The sequence below is a fragment of the Octodon degus genome, unplaced genomic scaffold (assembly GCF_000260255.1).
Source record: "Octodon degus isolate 3935 unplaced genomic scaffold, OctDeg1.0 scaffold00101, whole genome shotgun sequence".
NCBI classification, from domain to species: Eukaryota; Metazoa; Chordata; class Mammalia; order Rodentia; family Octodontidae; genus Octodon; species Octodon degus.
In genome coordinates, this window is record NW_004524677.1 from 3081085 (window position 1) to 3099983 (window position 18899).

An 18899-nucleotide genomic window follows, 5' to 3' on the forward strand; every position below is an offset into this window, starting at 1 on the left:
GTGGCGCGTGCCTATAATCCCAGTGCTTGGAAGGCTGAAAACAGGAAGATCACTATGAGTCCAATATGCATACTGAGACGCTATTAAAAAAAGAAAAAAGAGAATGCTTGCCTGGCAAGCGGGAAGCCCTGGGTTCCATCCTAGGCACCAAAACCAAAACATAAATCTCTCCTAAAAAACAATTCAACTAAAAATAATAATAATAATAATAATAATAATAATAATACAGTAAAATAACCCATGAAATACCTAGGATAAGTTTTATCTAAAGATATTTCATTTTAAAAATTTTCTAAAATTACCTTTAGGAAAAAAAATCACTTTTCAAAAAAAAAGTCAACAAACAATTCACTTCTCACAATGTGCCAGGTACTATACATCAAAGTATTATCCTAATTTATATGTAGTACTAGTGTCAAAATGATATCAAATTTGTAACATAAAAACACCACAAAATTTTAAAACCCTTAACAGTACAATATATACACACAGTCATGGGCATTCAGACATCATAAAAGAAGGTACCAAAGATCACTGACCCAGTAATACATGCCATTCTATAACCACTCTTACACCTGAGACAACTGGAACAAGATAAACAAACATGCTCCAGTCTTTTTTCTGGTGTTTTGGTTTATATTGGTTTGCTTTTTCCCTTAAATATTAGCCTACAACACTGGAAACTTAAAATTGCATGCCCAGAAATATATTTCATTGTATGTAAGTAAATTTCATAGTAAACATCATGAAATATATACTAATGGACATGTCTCCTAAAATATATCAGTTAAAGGTGATTTTCAATTTAAAATGTTTAAAAGTTTATCTTGCAAAAATGGAAATCAGTTTTACAGTAAAGTTTCTGAATTAGAATTTGATGTCTACAAGACATAGTTGATTAAATATAAGTGTAAGCAAATTATTCTTACCCAATTTATTGTTTTCTTTTAAAGAAAAAGTTATCCAGAAATGAAAACATTTCTTCTAGTAGAATATACAACACTGTCAAAAACATTATGTAAAAAAGTCAAATAATATAAGTTTTATAGCATAAAAGTCTTCAGAGACACATTTTACAATTTGTGAATTGCTTACACCTTAAGGCAAAAAAGAGTTGAATGGTTAGATTGCATTTTATTTTTTATTTATTTATTTTGTATTTAGGACAGGGTCTACAGGGTATACAGGATCTCACTGCATAGATCAGACTTGTAGTGATCCTCCTGTTTGCAGCCTCCCAGGTGCTGGGATTACAGGCGCGTGCCACCATGCCCATCTCAGTAGCCATCTCAGCACGCCCCGTGGGCAGGGCTGGCATGGCAGGCCAGGGATTGAACTCCTGGCCCCTGCGTCTGCCTAAGTAGGCACTTTAATCTGCTGAACTATTCGGCCGGTTCTTAGATTGTATTTTAAAAGGAGATAAATATATAATCAATAAAATTTTAGAGAAAGCAGTTAATGTTTTTTATCATCATAGTCCTGTAATTTGCAATGACAATAAAAACATTACATTTTCAAATATGTACTAAAAACTTAAAAGTGTAGCAAGTACATTTTAAAAGTAAAATGGTGCATTTGTAGAAATTCTACAATTGCACCTAAAGTTTTGTTAACTGCTACCCTTAACAATTCACTTCCCAATAAATAAATAAGCGTAAATTTTCTAAGCAAACAACTGAGGAAACTAACGTATCTAGAAGGATCTGTAACTGCAGTCATAAAAACCTCTCCTTTTGTTTTAAATTCACAGTAAATGTTGAAATACAAAAATAAATTACTCTGGTCTTTGTCTAGCACTGAGCATATTCAAAGATAATTATCTAAAGCTAGACCATCTATAGAAAATCAGGTAGCAAATCCTACACGTATCCCTTTACCTCACTGTGGAATTTCCCCAGGCGCCATGCTTGTCTGTAAGAATGTTGATAATTTTCTGGATTAGCTGAGTTGCTGTCACATGGTCTCGATATTTAGCTGCTCTTATCAAATGATCACACATCTTTTCCTCTTCTCGCTTGTCTGCAGAATACTGGGCACACAGAGACTTGAATAGAAAAAAAAATGTTTATTAATATTGTAACATATGGGAGGTTTAAAACACAACAGTCAATAATCTTCAGTATAGATACAACAAACACAAACTTTACTTTCCTATCTTTCTCTAAATTACTTGGCTAACATTTACTGATCGGCTTTCTTGATACAACACCCCTCAAGAATTTACTTCGTTCAAGTTAATCTTAAAATATAGTTAACAACAGACCTAGAATAGCCAGTCACATAAATGCAGGGATCTAGAATTACAAGATAGCATGAGTGAAAGTGCAAACGACTTAAGTCACAGTGACTTGCTTTAATAAAGGTATGAAATTAGTTTGGAGACATAAAGGTGCTTTGTGTCATTGGCGCAGCAAAATTATGGTGAAAAATTTAGGTTTTATTCTCATGAAAGGAAATATCAATGAAAAGTCTTCCGTAGTGGAGTGATAGACCAATTTATATATTAAAATGATCATTATGGCTGTCACTATGGAGAATGAATTATAATGGAACAGGATAAGTTATGAGGTCACTGCTATGGCACCAAGAATACACAAAAGTAGCTTAGAGGAGTGCAATGAGCTAGTCCACACCTTTAGAAACTAAAGCATCTTAGTCTTTTGAATTCTAACTATGGGCCAGGGAGATGGCTCAGTGGAATAAGCGCTTCCCTGGTAAGTGCAAGGCCCTGAGTTCAATCCCCAGTTCCACCAAAAAAAAAAAAAAAAAAAAAAAAAAAAAAAGAAAGGAAGAAAGAAAGAAAGAAAAAAAAACTGAATTCTAACTATGTAAAATAGATATACAGCAGTGAAATCACCTGCAAGATCAAATGTGCAAAATCTCAGGTCCATCCCAAACTTGATGAAATAGTATTTGGATTTTAGTAAGATCCTGAGGTGACCTACATGTGCATTAAAGTTTAACATAATACAATCATTAATGTCCAAAATACTCAAGAATTCAAGTATTTGTGGTATCATATTTCAGATACTATGTTAAAAATATTAATTAAAAGAGGAAATTTGCATGAATGTAAGTTTGATACTTTCCCAGATCTAATTTCCAAATGTTAACACACACACACACCCTCCAATGGGTAACCTAAATTAGATGTCAACAGAAATACTACCTATTTAGTATGTGACATATACTGTAGTTGCCTGCTTCTACTACTGCATACAGTACCAGTTTGAAAAGATAGCTCCCACACACAACCCTAACTTAGACCCAGCAGCAAGAGAGCACTGATTATCCTAAACCTATCAGGGCAATAATCACATCAGCACTGACCACTGACTCAGGGACAGCACCTGATCTAACTGCTGCAATAAGTGGAAAGTTCTCTCCTTCCTCTCAGTGAAATATTTACTTTATGAGTATTGAAATCTCTCTCTATCTATACTATGGGGGAAGCTTGCTTTAAGATAAAGCCAAAACCTAAAGAATAGAACTGTGAGAATTAAGAGAAAAATAGATTTATTCCAGATGAAATCATGACCTTACAGAACAATCAAACCCTAAAGAACAGATTGTCTTAAGACTAGTGGAGGCAAACTTTTGAGACTTTTCAAACTTTTCAGAGCTTTCAATGTTTGTGTCAAACAGCTTTTCAAGGACACAATGTCTCAAAATAAAAAAATTATTCAAGAGCTGGGATATACCCATGTTCAATCACTAATAATATCTGTGTGCGCACGTGCACGCGTGCACATGCGCACACACACACAATTATATATTTACATGAACGAACATAAAGTCAGAGACAAAGTAAAATCCAGATAGCAGAACTATCTCATTAAGTGGCCATGGCATACCAGCCATAGGTTCACCACTGCTTTTGACTTGCTACAGGTCTTGTTTTAAAGATTTACTAGTCCCAAAAAACTCTTGGTCATTACATGTTCTCATGAACTGGGTTTTCCACTCTTTACATCAAAAGCAACCCAAAATATATGGGATATATATATGAACCTACATAATAAATCAAGCAATTCTCAGTCTGAGTAATCATATACAACAGGAATCTAAGGGTGAATTTAATAATGAAAAGTAAGAAGGTAGGTCTTTCTTGTTTGCTTTTGTTTTGTTTTGTGCTTTTGAAACAGGCTCACTGTGTAGCACAGGTTGTCTCTGTGCTTAATACACAAATTTGTAATGTTTTTCTTCCTTCAGCCTCCCAAATGCAGACGTGAATGACCGTGCCAAGCTTAAAAAAATGAAACATTCGTACATGAGAATAAAACAAATGGAGTTAAAGCAAAGGCAAAGCATGAAACATAGCCGGGGAGATAACTCAGCAGCTTAAGCACCTGTCTGACAAGCACATGGTCCTGAGTTCAATCCCCAGTACCACAAACAAAAAAAAGCACAAAACATAAATCAGTTTCTGGGACTGGAAAAGTGATAGCTAGACACACACACATAAAATAGGCAAAAACAATAATACAGTAAAGAAATTTTGGAATGGAGGATAAAGACAGAACAAATTAACTAAAAATTATGTGACAGCCAGGCAAGGTCACACACACTGCTAATCCTAGCACTTTTGGGAGGCTGAGTCAGAAAAATGACAACTGTGAGCCCAGTCTGGGCAACTTAGGAATATCCTGTCTCAAAATAAAAAAAGTATTTAAGGCCTTCGAGGTAGCCCTGTGTTCAATCCCTAGTAATTGCACGCGCGCGCGCGCACACACACACACACACACACACACACATGATCATTATGTTTATATGAATTAGTATAAAGTCAGAGGCAAAATAAAATCCAGATAACAGAACTATCTCATTAATGTATCCTGCCAGTCTTGAACAATTACCTTATTCACATTTTTTAGGCAAATGTCCTTATCTGCAAAATGATGGGTTATATCAGCTAAAGAATCTGTCAACTAGAAGACTTTGTGAAATGTGTGAGAGAGAACTTGAAAACTGAATTGAAATTAAATCAACTGAATTGAAACTAAACACCAAAGTGGAAAACGAAAGCAATATTCAATGCAGAGCTAGATTTTAACTAATTAAATACAAGTGCATATGCTGTATTTTTTTAATGATTATGTGAAATAAGCCAAAGGTGAGCAGAGTTTGGAAAAAAATATATGTACAAAAAAATTTAAAATATCTGAAGGGATAGTACTTTTAAAGGAAGATGTTTAGGGAATTTTTTCATTGTGAAAAAAAAGTTACTTCCTATGTGGTATTTTGGGGAGGTTGTGTATGAATTAAGAACAACTAATAGGTTACTTCACATTCAACGCAATTATGTACTGAAAGGAATAATGCAGAATGGGAGACAAATGTTAAATCTTTCAATATTCCCAAATATATCAACAATTTGCCTTTCATTACCTTTACCTGAAATTCAAATAATTAGTGGAATCTAGAAAATCATTTGTTTCTGTATGCCTGACACACTCATATACCTTCATATTAAACAGTACTAAAAATTCCCAGTAAGATCCTATCAAATAGCTTACTATGCCTTTATTAGCAGTAGAACAACTTTATCAAATTATATTTTATAAACATTTGATAAGCTACTAAAATTTGCTTGAAAAAGAATAATTCTAAAAGTCACATCTCCAGGTAAACTACATACTGAAAATGGTTTAAAGTATTCTTTAATGGGTCCTCCTTTACAATTTGAACAGCAACTTTTCATATTTGACATAAAATCTATAGATATAAATCACATTAAAGGACTATTCTTTCCTGATTATCAATCTCTGTCTATTTGTAGAACATCAGAGTAAAATCTGACCTTAAAGCATGATGAAAGCAAACTAAACAAGAATGTTCCTTAAAGACACAATGAACTTGTATCTATTTTTTAAAATGTCTTTATAATTTAACTTGAAGATGCTCTTATTAATACCAATAATACATTTTGTGGAAATTATGTTATGTATCACTGGTCTATAGATGCATAGATGCGTATGTATTTGGGTTTGAAGATTAAGTGGAGGTACCCCAAGAAACCTTTATAAAAAACTGCCACATACAAAGACTATAAAAAAGGAGTCAAATGTAAAACTTTCATTCAACCTTAGTCATGATTTCTTACTTTATATCAAGTTTTCTATTTTCCTATGCATAATACACCTTTTCTATTAGACTTCACAATTTTATTCACTCATATCCCAATATGACTACAAAAACATCTGAATTTAAAAATCAAAACAAATAAGTTATCTCAGAAACTAACAATTCCATTGTATTTGACTACTGCTAAAGAAAGCTAAGACTTACTACTATGGAATTAAAATAAAAATAAACTTCCTTCTAGACAAAATCCAAAAACAGCAAAAAAAAATTAAAAATAAAAAAAGATTAAAAACTAAAGCTGAAAACAATTTAGAACAGCTATTTGTAATTCAGGTAATTCAGCTTACTTTTGCCCTTTAAATGTAAATGAAGTACAGATGACAGTAGATATAAATCTTTCTCACCACATATCAACCTTTATTATTTGCCTTATGCATAAAGGTTCAGGGATGAGAGATCTTGAAATTAAAAAGCTTACTCTGGCTTCCTTCTCCCACTGATCTGACTACTTTTCCTACTAGTGGCCAGGCACTTGTTTTTCAAATAATAGCCCACATTTCGATCTGTAGCATAATATCTATTTTCAATAAATACCTAAAATTAGAAATGTACAAGACTGAATCTTTCACCTTTATTCCAAATATGCTGCTACATTTCAGAGGGAAAGATCTCTTTGCTGAAACCTGTGACTTCTAAATTTTCTGCAATGGCACTGCATCCACTCCATTTTACCAAATCCAGTGAAATATACATCACTGCTCTTAAACATATCTCTACTAGCTAACAATAGAAATCATCTAATTGTTCTCTTATGAGCAGTTTCAATATTACTTCACAAAGAATTCTGATACAGAACATATATATCTAGACCTTGTGACCTATTATTCAACCAAACATGTAATCTTTCTTTCTGCCTGCTAGGCAGCCTATATTCCAGACATATTCAAATTATGTACTGCTTTCTAAATATCCTGAAAACTTGTTATAAAAACAATATATTTTCTTTCTTTTCTTAAAAATAAAATCTACTGAGACAGTGATGGCTAGCAAATAGCAGAGATGAGGAAGTTACAGAGAAAGACATCTAGCAATATAGAAATACTTTGGATGAAAACAAGAGGTAAACAGTATCTTCAAAATTTTCAACAAATTGTAAGTTAAAGTTATCCAGGCAACTTACGAATCAATTTTAGAATCAGCTAAAGGATCATTTAAAGAAAATCTTATGGCTTTAAAAATTAGAACAGGTGAGAATGGCAAAATTAACGAATCCAACATCTAATATCATTAACCTAAACTTCTATGCAAGAGCAGAAAAAACCTGAAAAACAAAAATAAGTTAACAGGAAACAGTGACATAACTAAAATTTAAAAATGGGCCAAAAGAAATTTCATCAAGAAAAACATTAATAAAAATCTGATGGCTTTTTAACAAATTTAACAAATATTTACCAAGAATGTTCAAAAACAAAAAAGAGACAATTTTATAAATGGAAAGGAAGGATACTTCATATCCTTTAGACAGTAAAAAAGGAGAAAATATACTATAGATATAAAAGTTAATAAATAAACATTATGAACAATGTTATGATATTTTAGTACTTTTTTTTTGCCGAGCCAGGGATTGAACTCAGGCCTTTGCGCTTGCCAGGGAAGTGCTTATTCCACTGAGCCATCTCCCCGAACCCTAATATTTTTGATAACATAGACAAAATCCACGAAAGATACAAATTACCAAAACTGACTTTCAAGAAGAAATAGGAAACATGAATAGACCTACCATTATTAAAGATGCTTAAACTCCACAAAGAAGGTTCAGGCCCACAAGGCAATATTGGTCAATTCTACCAACATTTAAGAAAGAAACAATGTCTATCTTAAATTCTTCCAGGTACTCTAAGATAAATTATACATTGTATGTTTGTGTGTTTGTTTTGGGCTTTTTTATTTTTAGACAGGGTTGTGGTATGCAGTTCAGATTGATTTTGACACCACTTTAGAGGCCAGGCCTCTCTTGAACTCTCAGCAATCCTCCTGCCTCAGTCTCCGAAGTACTGGAACTACAGGCATGCACCATGATGTCCAGCAACCAAATTATACATTGTAACCAATTTTATATTACATGAAGAGAAAAATAAAAACAAATAACTTATGTAAAACATACATTATAAGGTCAAATGTAAGATCCTTAACAAAATACTGTACCAACATTCATATGCACTATCAGGGTTGGGGAGATAGTTTGGCAGTCTAAATGCCTGCTTGGCAAGTGCAAGGACCCAGGTTCATCCCCAGTACCACATGCTGTGCCACCCCACTCCCTGGTACTCTGAGCATGCCACTGAGACTGGGTGTGGCGACAAACACCTGTAATTCCAATGATGGGAAGGCTGAAAACAGGAGGATCACTATGAGTTCAAGCTACGTAGTGAGGCCTTGTGAGATAGATAGATAGATAGATAGATAGATAGATAGATAGATAGATAGACAGATATAATTTCTAAACAAAAACATTTCACCATATTCAACACTCATTCATGATTTTAAAAAACTTAAAACTAGCAGACTATGTCCTCAATCTTTGAGGACATCTAAAACAACTATTTAGCTAAAATAAGGGACAAAACAAGTATGCACCTTTTCATGACTTCCATTCAGTACTGTAATGGACATCCTAACCCAGTCTGATGAGGCAAAATAAGAAGTGAAAAGCCAACATTCTGGAAAGAAAGGAAGTGCAATAGTCTTCTTTTGTATGTGATACATTCAGGTAACCAAGTAGAAAATAAATAATACCTGTCTAGCATGTCTGAGACCCTGGGTTGCATTTTTGAAGAGAGGGGAAAGGGAGGGAGTAGAGAAGAGCAGGGAAAAGGAAAAGAAAGAAGGGAAAGGAGAAAAGAGGAAGGACGAAGGGGCAGACATGGGGGGGATGATAACTAAAAAAGCACTGAAAACATGAAATACTTAGTAGAAGTTAAATTAATGGGGAAACAGAAAAATGTTCATAGACTTTAAAACTCAATGTTGTTAACTCAGCACAATGGTACACATTTGTAATCCCATAACTCACTAGACTGAGGCAGAAAGATCACAAGTTCTAGGCAAGCTGGGGAAACTTAGGGAGATCCTGCCTCAAAATGAAAAATAAAATAGGCTAGGGATGTAGCTCAGTGCTAGAGCATTTGCCTGCCACAGTGTGTTGTTCTCAATTTCCCAATGTTGAAAATGAAAAAAATAACAAAAGGTATCAAAAAATCAAAAGCCTTCAGTATCATTAACATGTTTATTCACCTCAAAGTGATTTAAAGATTCAACATAATCTTAAAAAATTCAACAAAACTTTTTATCTTTATGGAGCTTATTCTAAAATATACAGAAACAGAAGAAAGTAATAGCAAAACAGTATTACAAGAGAAAAACAAGTTGTAGGACTTTGTGCTCTTGACCATATTACACAATTAAAAGTCTGGAGCAGGCATGGGAGAGCAGGCTCTTCAATACAGCCCTAATGAAGAGAATGTGCAAAGGATTTGTACACTTCACAAAAGAAGCAGAAATCCTTAACAAGCACCTGAGAAGATATTCAGTAGGCAAGTGCAAAAAGATATCACAATAAACACAACAATATACATATACCCACTAAATGAACGAATACTAAACAACATGCAAGTGTTGACCAGGACAGAGAATAACTAAAGCTCTCACTTAGAATGAAAAGTCTACAATTGTCCTAGAAAATGACAAAGCTGAAATGTAGCATCTCCAAGGCCCAAAGTTAGAAACCCAGCACCACAAAAAAAAAAAAAAAAAAAAAAAGAGAGAGAGAGAGAAAAGTCTGGCAGCTTCTTCTAAGTTTAAGTATTTACTATATTACAGTGGTACCTAGCAATTCCACTCCTAGGTATATACTCAAAGAAGAACACAGTCACACAAAAATAACTTACATGAAAATGTTAGTGATAAGAATCAAAACCTGGAAACAATCCAACACTGGAAACAACCCAGTATCTCTCTACCGATGAACAGATTTTAAAAGGTAATACTATTCTTTAGTGATGAAGAAAAATAATGGTAATATATACAACCGTATAAGTGAATATAAAGAACCGTATGATGATCAACAAAATTAAGACAACAGAAAACATACTGATTCCATATATATGCTATAATAAGAGAAATTAAACCAGTAGTTTTCTATGGATAGCTATGAATATGGGGGGAGAAACTAACCATAATGAAATAACCCAGCACAGTGATGACAAACCTTTCAGAGTTTTCAATGATACAAACAGCCTACTGCAGCACTTGTGCCCTATATATACCACTAATGCCCTAGGATGTAAGAAATTTTCTTTCTCAACTGTGATGGCTATAATAATCATGAATGAGTATTGCTTCCTTTTGTCATTTACTTTCAGCATTGGGGGATTAAATACAGAGGTATAGACTTGGTTAAAAATAAAATGTATACTGAAAATGGGTATATCTTATTATATGTAAGCTATACAGTACTTTGATAAAGTTTAAGAAATTCTTAGAAAGTGCAGAGGCAAGGTACAGATAGGGAGAAGTGGTTGAAATACTCATATCCAAAAAGTACTAGAGACACAGCTATTTCTCCAAAGTAAAAAACAGACAATTTATGTGGCACAAAAAAGATGGACCACTTCATTTGTTTAAAAAGTACAAAATAAAAATACACCTACCAGCATGCTAAAATAAAAATCTCCTCTACACTTTAAGGAAAATAAAATAATGGTAAACAATTATACTCTGGTATTGGAAGTAGACACTTTTGTAAGACAGTGTACCAGTCAAGGTTTTACTAGAGGAACAGATATAACACAACATGTACAAATGTATAAGAAATTACAAGATTGGCTTAGGAAGGTCAGCCACAGAGTTAGACAAGGAAAAGCGTGCAGAGGACATCTGCACACTGGAGACTGAGGGATTCAGTAGAAGGTCTGGAGTTTACTTCAGTGTTCCCTGGAAGTCTGTATCAGAAGGCCCATGGATCTGCAATGGAAGGATGGTAAGACTACACCAGAAGGCTGAAGGATCCGAGGTGGAGGCTGGAGTCTGTGATGTCCAAGCTAACTCAGGAAGAACAGAGTTCCTCCCAGGAAATGGAACACTCCACCCTTCCTCAATTCCCTTTTGTATCCTTTAAGTGATGAATCACTGGATGCTAGGTCCTCCATGGCCTAGGGTGGGACATCCACACCCTACGGTGGGACCTCGATGCCCTAGGGTGTGAAACTGCTGAGCTGATTTGTTAAGTTTTTAACTTCTCAAATTGATGCAATGTATCAACCATTACAGACAGTGTGATGACATCTTCTGCAATTGAAAATATGAATATTCTGCAGTCAATTCTTCGATACAGAAAATAGTGGCAGGAGTGCTGCAGTATGCACACATGCACCAAACAATGTGTAGAATGTTTATAGTAGTGTTCTTCCCAATGACTAAATGACTAAACACTGAAATCAACCTAAGCACCCACAAAACAAAAGATATAAAGAAAAACTGTCCTCTCATAATAGACTGTTATACAGCAATGAAAACAATATAGAAAAATGTAAAAAAAAGAATGCATTTTACAAACATAAGTTGAAATAAGAATACCAGAGTCTATTTAAAGGCCAAAATTTGGTAAAGAATTATAGTAGAAAAAGAAGGAAGTGCTGGCGGAAAAAAATGGAATGTATACTTTCCACAATAGTAAAACAGTGATTACCTTAACCGGGCAGAAAGGGGTTGCGATAAAATGGCAGAGGGTGTCTCACAAACTTGTCCTTTTAGTAGGAATTAAAGTGGTAAGTTAATGGCACGAAATGTATTGTTTTGCAAGTTAGGTTTACAGGGTACTATCTTTTTGAGAAATAAGCTATAAAGCACATATTCTGTAAGCTTATTATAAAATAAACATAAATTACACTTAAAATTTTCAAAGCTAAAAAATCTCAAAAATACTTCAGTAAGCTGTGTTAAACAAATTATGCCAATTTCAAAAATTTTATGTTTAAAATTTCTACAGATAAAAGCAATAGAAACTTGTTTTTTAAACAAAAATCACAGAAACTCTATTGTCGTAGACAGCTGAATTAGATAGAAATATTATAGGCAGTCAGACAGGGCCAGGACCTCAAGACAAAGAGGTGACTTTGCAACTTAGAAGAGATAAGACACTCCCATATGGGCCAGACCTCAAGACAAAAGAGGAAATAAATACAGCTACATACTTCCCTAGGGATGGTAATCTCATTAGTTGACTACAGTATTATCCCACCTCCTGCCCACCTAAGTGAGTTCCCATGTTCTCCACCACCTTAGACCCACCTCACTGCATGGTTTTATTCTATAAAAATCCCAAGAAGAGACAGCTTCCTGGGGATGACCTGCTTGGGGACCCCTTCTGTCCCTCTCTTGGACAGAAGCTTTCTTTCCCCCAATAAATATATTCTGCTCATAACTTCCATTTGTTCCTAAAATTAATTCTTTGGATGGATGGATGGATTGATTGATTGATTTGGGAAGGATCTACAGGGTGCTCAGGGTCTCACTACTAGATTGGACTCCTAGTGATACAACTGTTTACAGCCTCCCAAGAACTGGGATTACAGCACACACCACCAGGCAGTCTCAACTGTCCTCTCAGAGCACCCCAGGGGCAGGGCTGGCACAGCAGGCCTGGGGATAGAACCTCAATCCCTCTCACCCCCCCCCCACTTTGCCCCTGATCCTGCTTGCAGGAGCTTTAATCCACTGAGCTATTTCATCTTTGTTTCTGTTAGAGAACATGAACTTGTCCCAGGTACCTTTCAGGTTGGGAGTTTCATTTTTTCCCCTATATCCTTTAGAGGTCATCCACCAAGATCGTTTCCCCCCTATATCACTATCAAGAAAAAAATTTTTCATAGGGCCAGTGAGATAGCTCAGCAGACCAAGCGCCTGCTTAGGCAAGTGCAGGGACCAGGGTTTGATCCCTGGCACCACATGCCTAGCTGGCCATGCCCCCAGGCGGGTTGAACCATCACAGATACCAGGCATGGTGGCACATACCCATAATCCCAGCACCTGGAGGCTGATAACAGGAGAATCACTACAAGTCTGAACTGCTTAGTAAGAACCTGGACCAAATACATAAAAGAAAATTAAAAAACACTTCCTATCTCCTTGTTTGGTCAGTTTTCTAGAATTTCTTTCATTGTTTATTGCAAAAAAACAATAAAAAGGATTAAAACATATACATAATGTTTTATTATGTATATGTTATTACATGCAATTCTGAGTTTTTTAGTTCACAGGGCGTCCCACAAGGTATTACATTTTTAATTAATTAAGCAAAGCTTTTGTGAAACAGTTTTAAATGTGCTACTTCTCAATCTGCCCCCAAGTCATTCATCGTAAGTGTTTTGTCTCACTGGAAACTATTTAAAAGGGAAGTTATCTAAGAAAATATAAATGAAAAAGCTGCTTTGTACTTGGATCCCTTACATCAGACTTAAAGCTCTCTACAGAATCCTTAAACAGATTCCTTAAAATGACTAAGAAAAATGAAAGCTTAAAAACCTTAACAGCAAACAAAAGTCAACCAATGACAATGTGTGACAGCCACCTTTAATTCTGAAGTGATTTCTCTGTCATGCAATGGCTCAAAGTATTGATTTCTCTCAGCATGAAAAAGCCAAAGCCAATGAAACAGATATAGCACCTCCTCCTCCCAGTCCACCCATAATAGCATTCAAGGTTACAACAGGCAGAACACTTATCAAGGTATCTCTTCCATTTCTTCTGTTTTAATGGACTGCATACAATGTGTTGGGTTCTTATCTCTACAAACTGCAGTCTTCAATATTTTTAAATGATTTGAAGATTAATACAGGTTCTAATCTTTTTACTCTAGGCTTTGGTAATAAAAACCTGTTTGAAAAATGCTTTATACAGTATTTATAAAAAGCAAACCAACACTAAAAAAGCTGTAGTTTCCCCTAGTGTGTCAAATCTACACATGGTATTATATTTTTATTATTTCATCAGAGTTCTCATTAGTAATAAAAACCACAGAATTCTTAGCTAAATCCAAAACACCTTCCAAATGACAAGCTGACTCTTTTGGACTCCTTCAACAATGCCTGCATACAACATATTTGATAAATATACTAAAATGTGGTTGGTACCTGTGTTCCATAAAATTTGAAATTTAATTGATGGGCAAAGACAATGCAAATAATTTTTAAATCATAATATTATTTTTTCTAGTGCTAAGAATTAAACCTAAGAACTCACAAATGCTAGGCAAGTGCTCTACCAATGAGCTACATACATGCCTAACCCATAATATGATTTTTTTTAAACATACAAAACTACTATCTCTTAATAGGGTCACTTAATTTAATTATATTTTTATTGCTATAAGTAGGTAAATCTTACATTTAAATATCAAAAGTAGATCAAAACAAACATACAATCCAGAAACAAATAAATAATAAGTTCAATCTTATAAAAATCAAAGTGAACACTGTATATAGTTAAGGGCATAAAATCCAGAGCTGGATGATCTGAGTTTAAATCTTAGTTCTAATGTATGCTTGGGCAAGTTATTATTATTTTTCTTTGTTTTCCTCACCACCTCCTCCTTTGGGCAAGTTATTTAAAGCACTGCATCTCTGTTTTCTCACCTAAAAAAGGAGATCATGTAATAGGTTTTCCAAAAGGATGACATAAAACTAAATAGAAAATGATTAGAATACTGCCTTCAGGTGGTACTAACACTATGTAATCATAGGTTCAGTTGTGATGTTACCAGGAACATACAGAACATACTTCATTGTAGCGTCTCAGTGTAATTCAACAAAATCATTATAAAATAAAAGTAACTATACTAAGAGGGTGTGTGTGTGTGTGTGTGTGTATGAAGGAACTAAACAGAATCAGAGAAAGTTTCAGAGAGGAGTGAAAGGCTAAAAAATTGCTCAACAAGATGAAAGAGCTCAGTTTAAATAGAAAAAGCAACATAAAACTGCAAGAAAAGAAATTAAGAGAATTCAACTTAAAAAGTGGGTGTTTTGGGGCTGGGGAGATAGCTCAGCTGAATAAGTGCTTGTCTGGCAAGCGCAAGGGCCTGAGTTCAGCCCCCAGGACCTCTTTTTTAAATATCTTGACAGGGATTTTTATTTTTCTTATGCATTTTCACCGAATTCTTTCATAATGGAATTATTCCTCAAAGGTTTATTATTCCACAGTTAAGAAAAGCTTAAGTGTGCACTGAGGATGTTCATTATCAAATGGATAATGAACATAAAGCATTTCCAAATACCACATATGATTATCAACTAGCTTTTAGGCACCATTTTTCAAACAACCTGTACAGAAAGACTAATTTTTTATTTTTCTTATTTTAAGAAAACAAGAAAGTACAGTCACATCACACTACATCCAAACTATAGATGTTTTAAATACTACCTGAATTTCTGTACTCATCTCTTCATGGACTACTAACAAATAATTTGGTCTGCAAACCACATTTAAACAGCTAAAACTGATTAGAAAGAAACTGTTTTTAACCAAATGAATTATATCTCTTTGTATGAATTTTATAATAAAATATTTTGTGTGAAAATACTTGATCTTATGTTGTGTTTAACATTTATTAACAAAGCGAAATATTAGTAGCTTAAATTAATCTGGGCAAATTCTGTGATAAGTATAGTATGAAATACTCAATGAAAAATTTTAATTAGCTTAATTTCTGTGTTTATTTTGAAATTAACATTTTAAAAGGCAACTTCTATACCCATATATGATCTGCTTGCCTGTTAAGATGATCTGTAGATATCATAAATCAAAAGCTTAAATAGAAACCTGGCATAACTGGTGAGAAATATATTCAGACTGTTTCCTAGAAAAAGAACACATGTTCTATTATTAGAATACATTTAGATGATACAAAAAATATTTTTGAGTTTGGATTTAATTTTATCAACAATGTGCACAGGCGTAAGTCAATTTTACCTACGCTATGGACTATCTACTTTTTCTACTTTCCCAGCTTTAATGGGATGCCCAGCAACACACCTGTATTTTTGAAGCTAGAAAACATTATTTACAATTTTCAAATACAAAAAGACTCATCAGTTCACTTCTAAGTGATCTTCCTCTACCCACCAATGACACTTCCTCTAATTTCAAAGATACTGGGTACAGTGGCATAGATCTATAATACCAGTACAGAAAGTAAAGCAGAGAGATCACAAATTCAAGGCCAGCCTCGGTAACTTAATAAGACCCTGTCTCAAAATAAAAACAAAACAGCTGAGATGCAGCTCAGTGGTAAAGTACATTCCTAGATTAGCATAGGACATGGTTTTAATCCACAGTATTGAAAAAAAAACCTTCCAATTATGCATTCTTTTTCATATGTGTTATATACATCTGTCTTATACAGTTATGTATATGATCTGCTGAAAAGTTACACATAGAAATTGAGGTAAAAAATGTGATAAACTCTGCCTTACTCTTGGCATTTTCAAAAAGCTATAGTAAAAAGTAAAACACTTCCTAAAAGAATCTCTAAAGCACAATACATTCCAGGGTACATGTGCCTGAATTTCATTTGAAAATAAACTAAGAAATGCTGTGATTGCACAACTGAGGCCTGTGGAAACCAAACAACTCACAGTCTATTTGAGTAGAAATTTCCCTACAAAAATTAATGGTTTAGTACCACAGTCAAACAACCTGAAGCAAAAGAAAAGCTTAATTGTGGACTGACAAAGAACCAATACTCTTAGAATACTTTAAGACCAGAAGCACCTTGGCCTGGGCTCCAGAAAAACTACAGTCAAAGAAGAGATGGTAGAAAACAATAAAGCAGATTTCTTGAACTAGAGGAAGAGCCAATATAGAGATATATTGAGAGAAACAGATAACAGCTGTTTTTTCTCTATTACTCACTATATTTTGAATTAGACTAAAATATCATAAACTCCAGATTAGAGGCCACACTAATATGCTTTATGGACACCCATATTACAAAGATATTAAGTAAATTATCCTGTTCAACACTATATAGTTACATTAGTAGCAGATTGGGAGGCTGAAAACAGGAGGACCACTACGAGTGTGATCTATATAATGAGATCCTGTGGACCCTGTACTAAATACATTAAATAAATAAAATTAAAGTAATGCTTCTTTTTTTTTTTTTTTTTTTTGGCGGAACCGAGGATTGAACTCAGACCCTTGCGCTTGTTTGCCAGGGAAGCGCTTATTCCACTGAGCCATCTCCCCGGCCCTAAAGTAATGCTTCTAAAGCTTATAAAATAAAAGATAAATATGAAGACCTGTTTAACAAAAAAAGTTATCTATATATACTTTTTAGAGATTTTACTCACCCCATGTTAAAAATCTAAAAAAAAAAAAAAAAATCTAAGCATTACAGTAGGTTAATATTTCAACCATTAAATTGTAAGGTAAGCAAATACTTAGCATAAAGATTTAAATTTTTTGCCTTTTATCCATCCTTAAAGGTTTAGTAAGAGGGTCAGGAGATAGCTCAGTGGCAGAGTACCTGCCTGGCAAGCTTGAGGTCTTGAGTTCAGTCTCAGTACAGAAAAACAAAAAGAGAGACTCGGTAAGAAAAACAATGGCAGCCTAACAAGCAATGCAAGGAAGAAGAATAATTGCTATTTCCTGATATTCTGCATGTAGAGGATAACATTAAACAGAAGGCAATTTTAAACAAAATATTTTTTTTTACCAAGATAGAAACTAAGTTTCACAAGAGAACATTACTCAAATTTAAGTTTGCTGAACAAAGAAACATTTCTCAAGCCCAAATTATATCTTCTATTATTTAAACAATAATTCATTAAGCTATCTTTTATGGGAGCTTCCCATGTTCCCAGCCTATGGTAGGTGTTGATATTAAAATAAGAAATAGATTCTGCTACACAGGAATCAATAGCTAAGATTTATCTTCTTGAATAGATACCAGTAATTTTATCCTATTTTTAATGGTTACAAGTAACTCTTCAGAAGGTGTCCAAAAAAGAATATAATCCAGGACTTGAAAATGGACATCTATAACAAAGAAAAGGAGTAAAAAAAGGAAAAAGGTCAGCCTCTAACAGTTCATGCTTTCTGCCGATAACAAGTGATGTGTAGAAACCACACAAACCTTACACAAGAGACACTCAAGCCAGAATCATAAACCATTGAATAGCACTTGTAAAATTTTATGGTTGCATTTGGGTGAATTTCGCAAGGTTAGATTCTCAAAAAAAGGTAATACACTGAAAAAAAACCCATAATAAGCATTGTTTCAGGATATAGTATCAGACACAGAAAATTTTATATAATATCCATTTAATTTATATATATGAAACACACATATTAGATTCATAATAAATGTGAAAGGTAGGTGCAAAAAACATGTTGAGATGCATAGCAAGGGAAAAATACTAGAAAATATTTTCTTTCCATATTACATTATTTCACACTAATAAAATTTTCTCCTTTTTTTCTTTCTCCTGAATTTTTTCTGCTAAACCAAACTTTTCTCTAGTCAATGTTTCCAATTAACCTTCTGGGAGGTATCTGAATTCTATTTTTATACATTTTTGTTTCAATTATGCATGCGTGTGTGTGTGTGTGTGTGTGTGTGTGTGTGTGTGTGTACATATGTCTACTCATTTCTGTAAAATTGTTTTGGTTCTGTCACCTACCACCAGAACCATGACAATGGATGGATCCCAAACACTGGAATCCCTCCTTTGTATACTTCATAGCAACACTCAGCTATT

At 34.1% G+C, this 18899-nt stretch overlaps 1 protein-coding gene across 4 annotated transcripts in view; it reads right to left on the reverse strand.

Annotated features, from left to right (window-relative positions):
* Lrba (LPS responsive beige-like anchor protein) overlaps nucleotides 1-18899 on the reverse strand; it is a 752085-nt gene that overhangs the window by 364023 nt on the left and 369163 nt on the right. For all 4 annotated transcript variants that reach the window (XM_004638688.2, XM_023723655.1, XM_023723657.1 and 1 more), the window contains one exon: nucleotides 1878-2044. In XM_004638688.2, the coding sequence (XP_004638745.1) occupies nucleotides 1878-2044 (167 nt within the window). The remainder of the gene's footprint in view (nucleotides 1-1877; nucleotides 2045-18899) is intronic.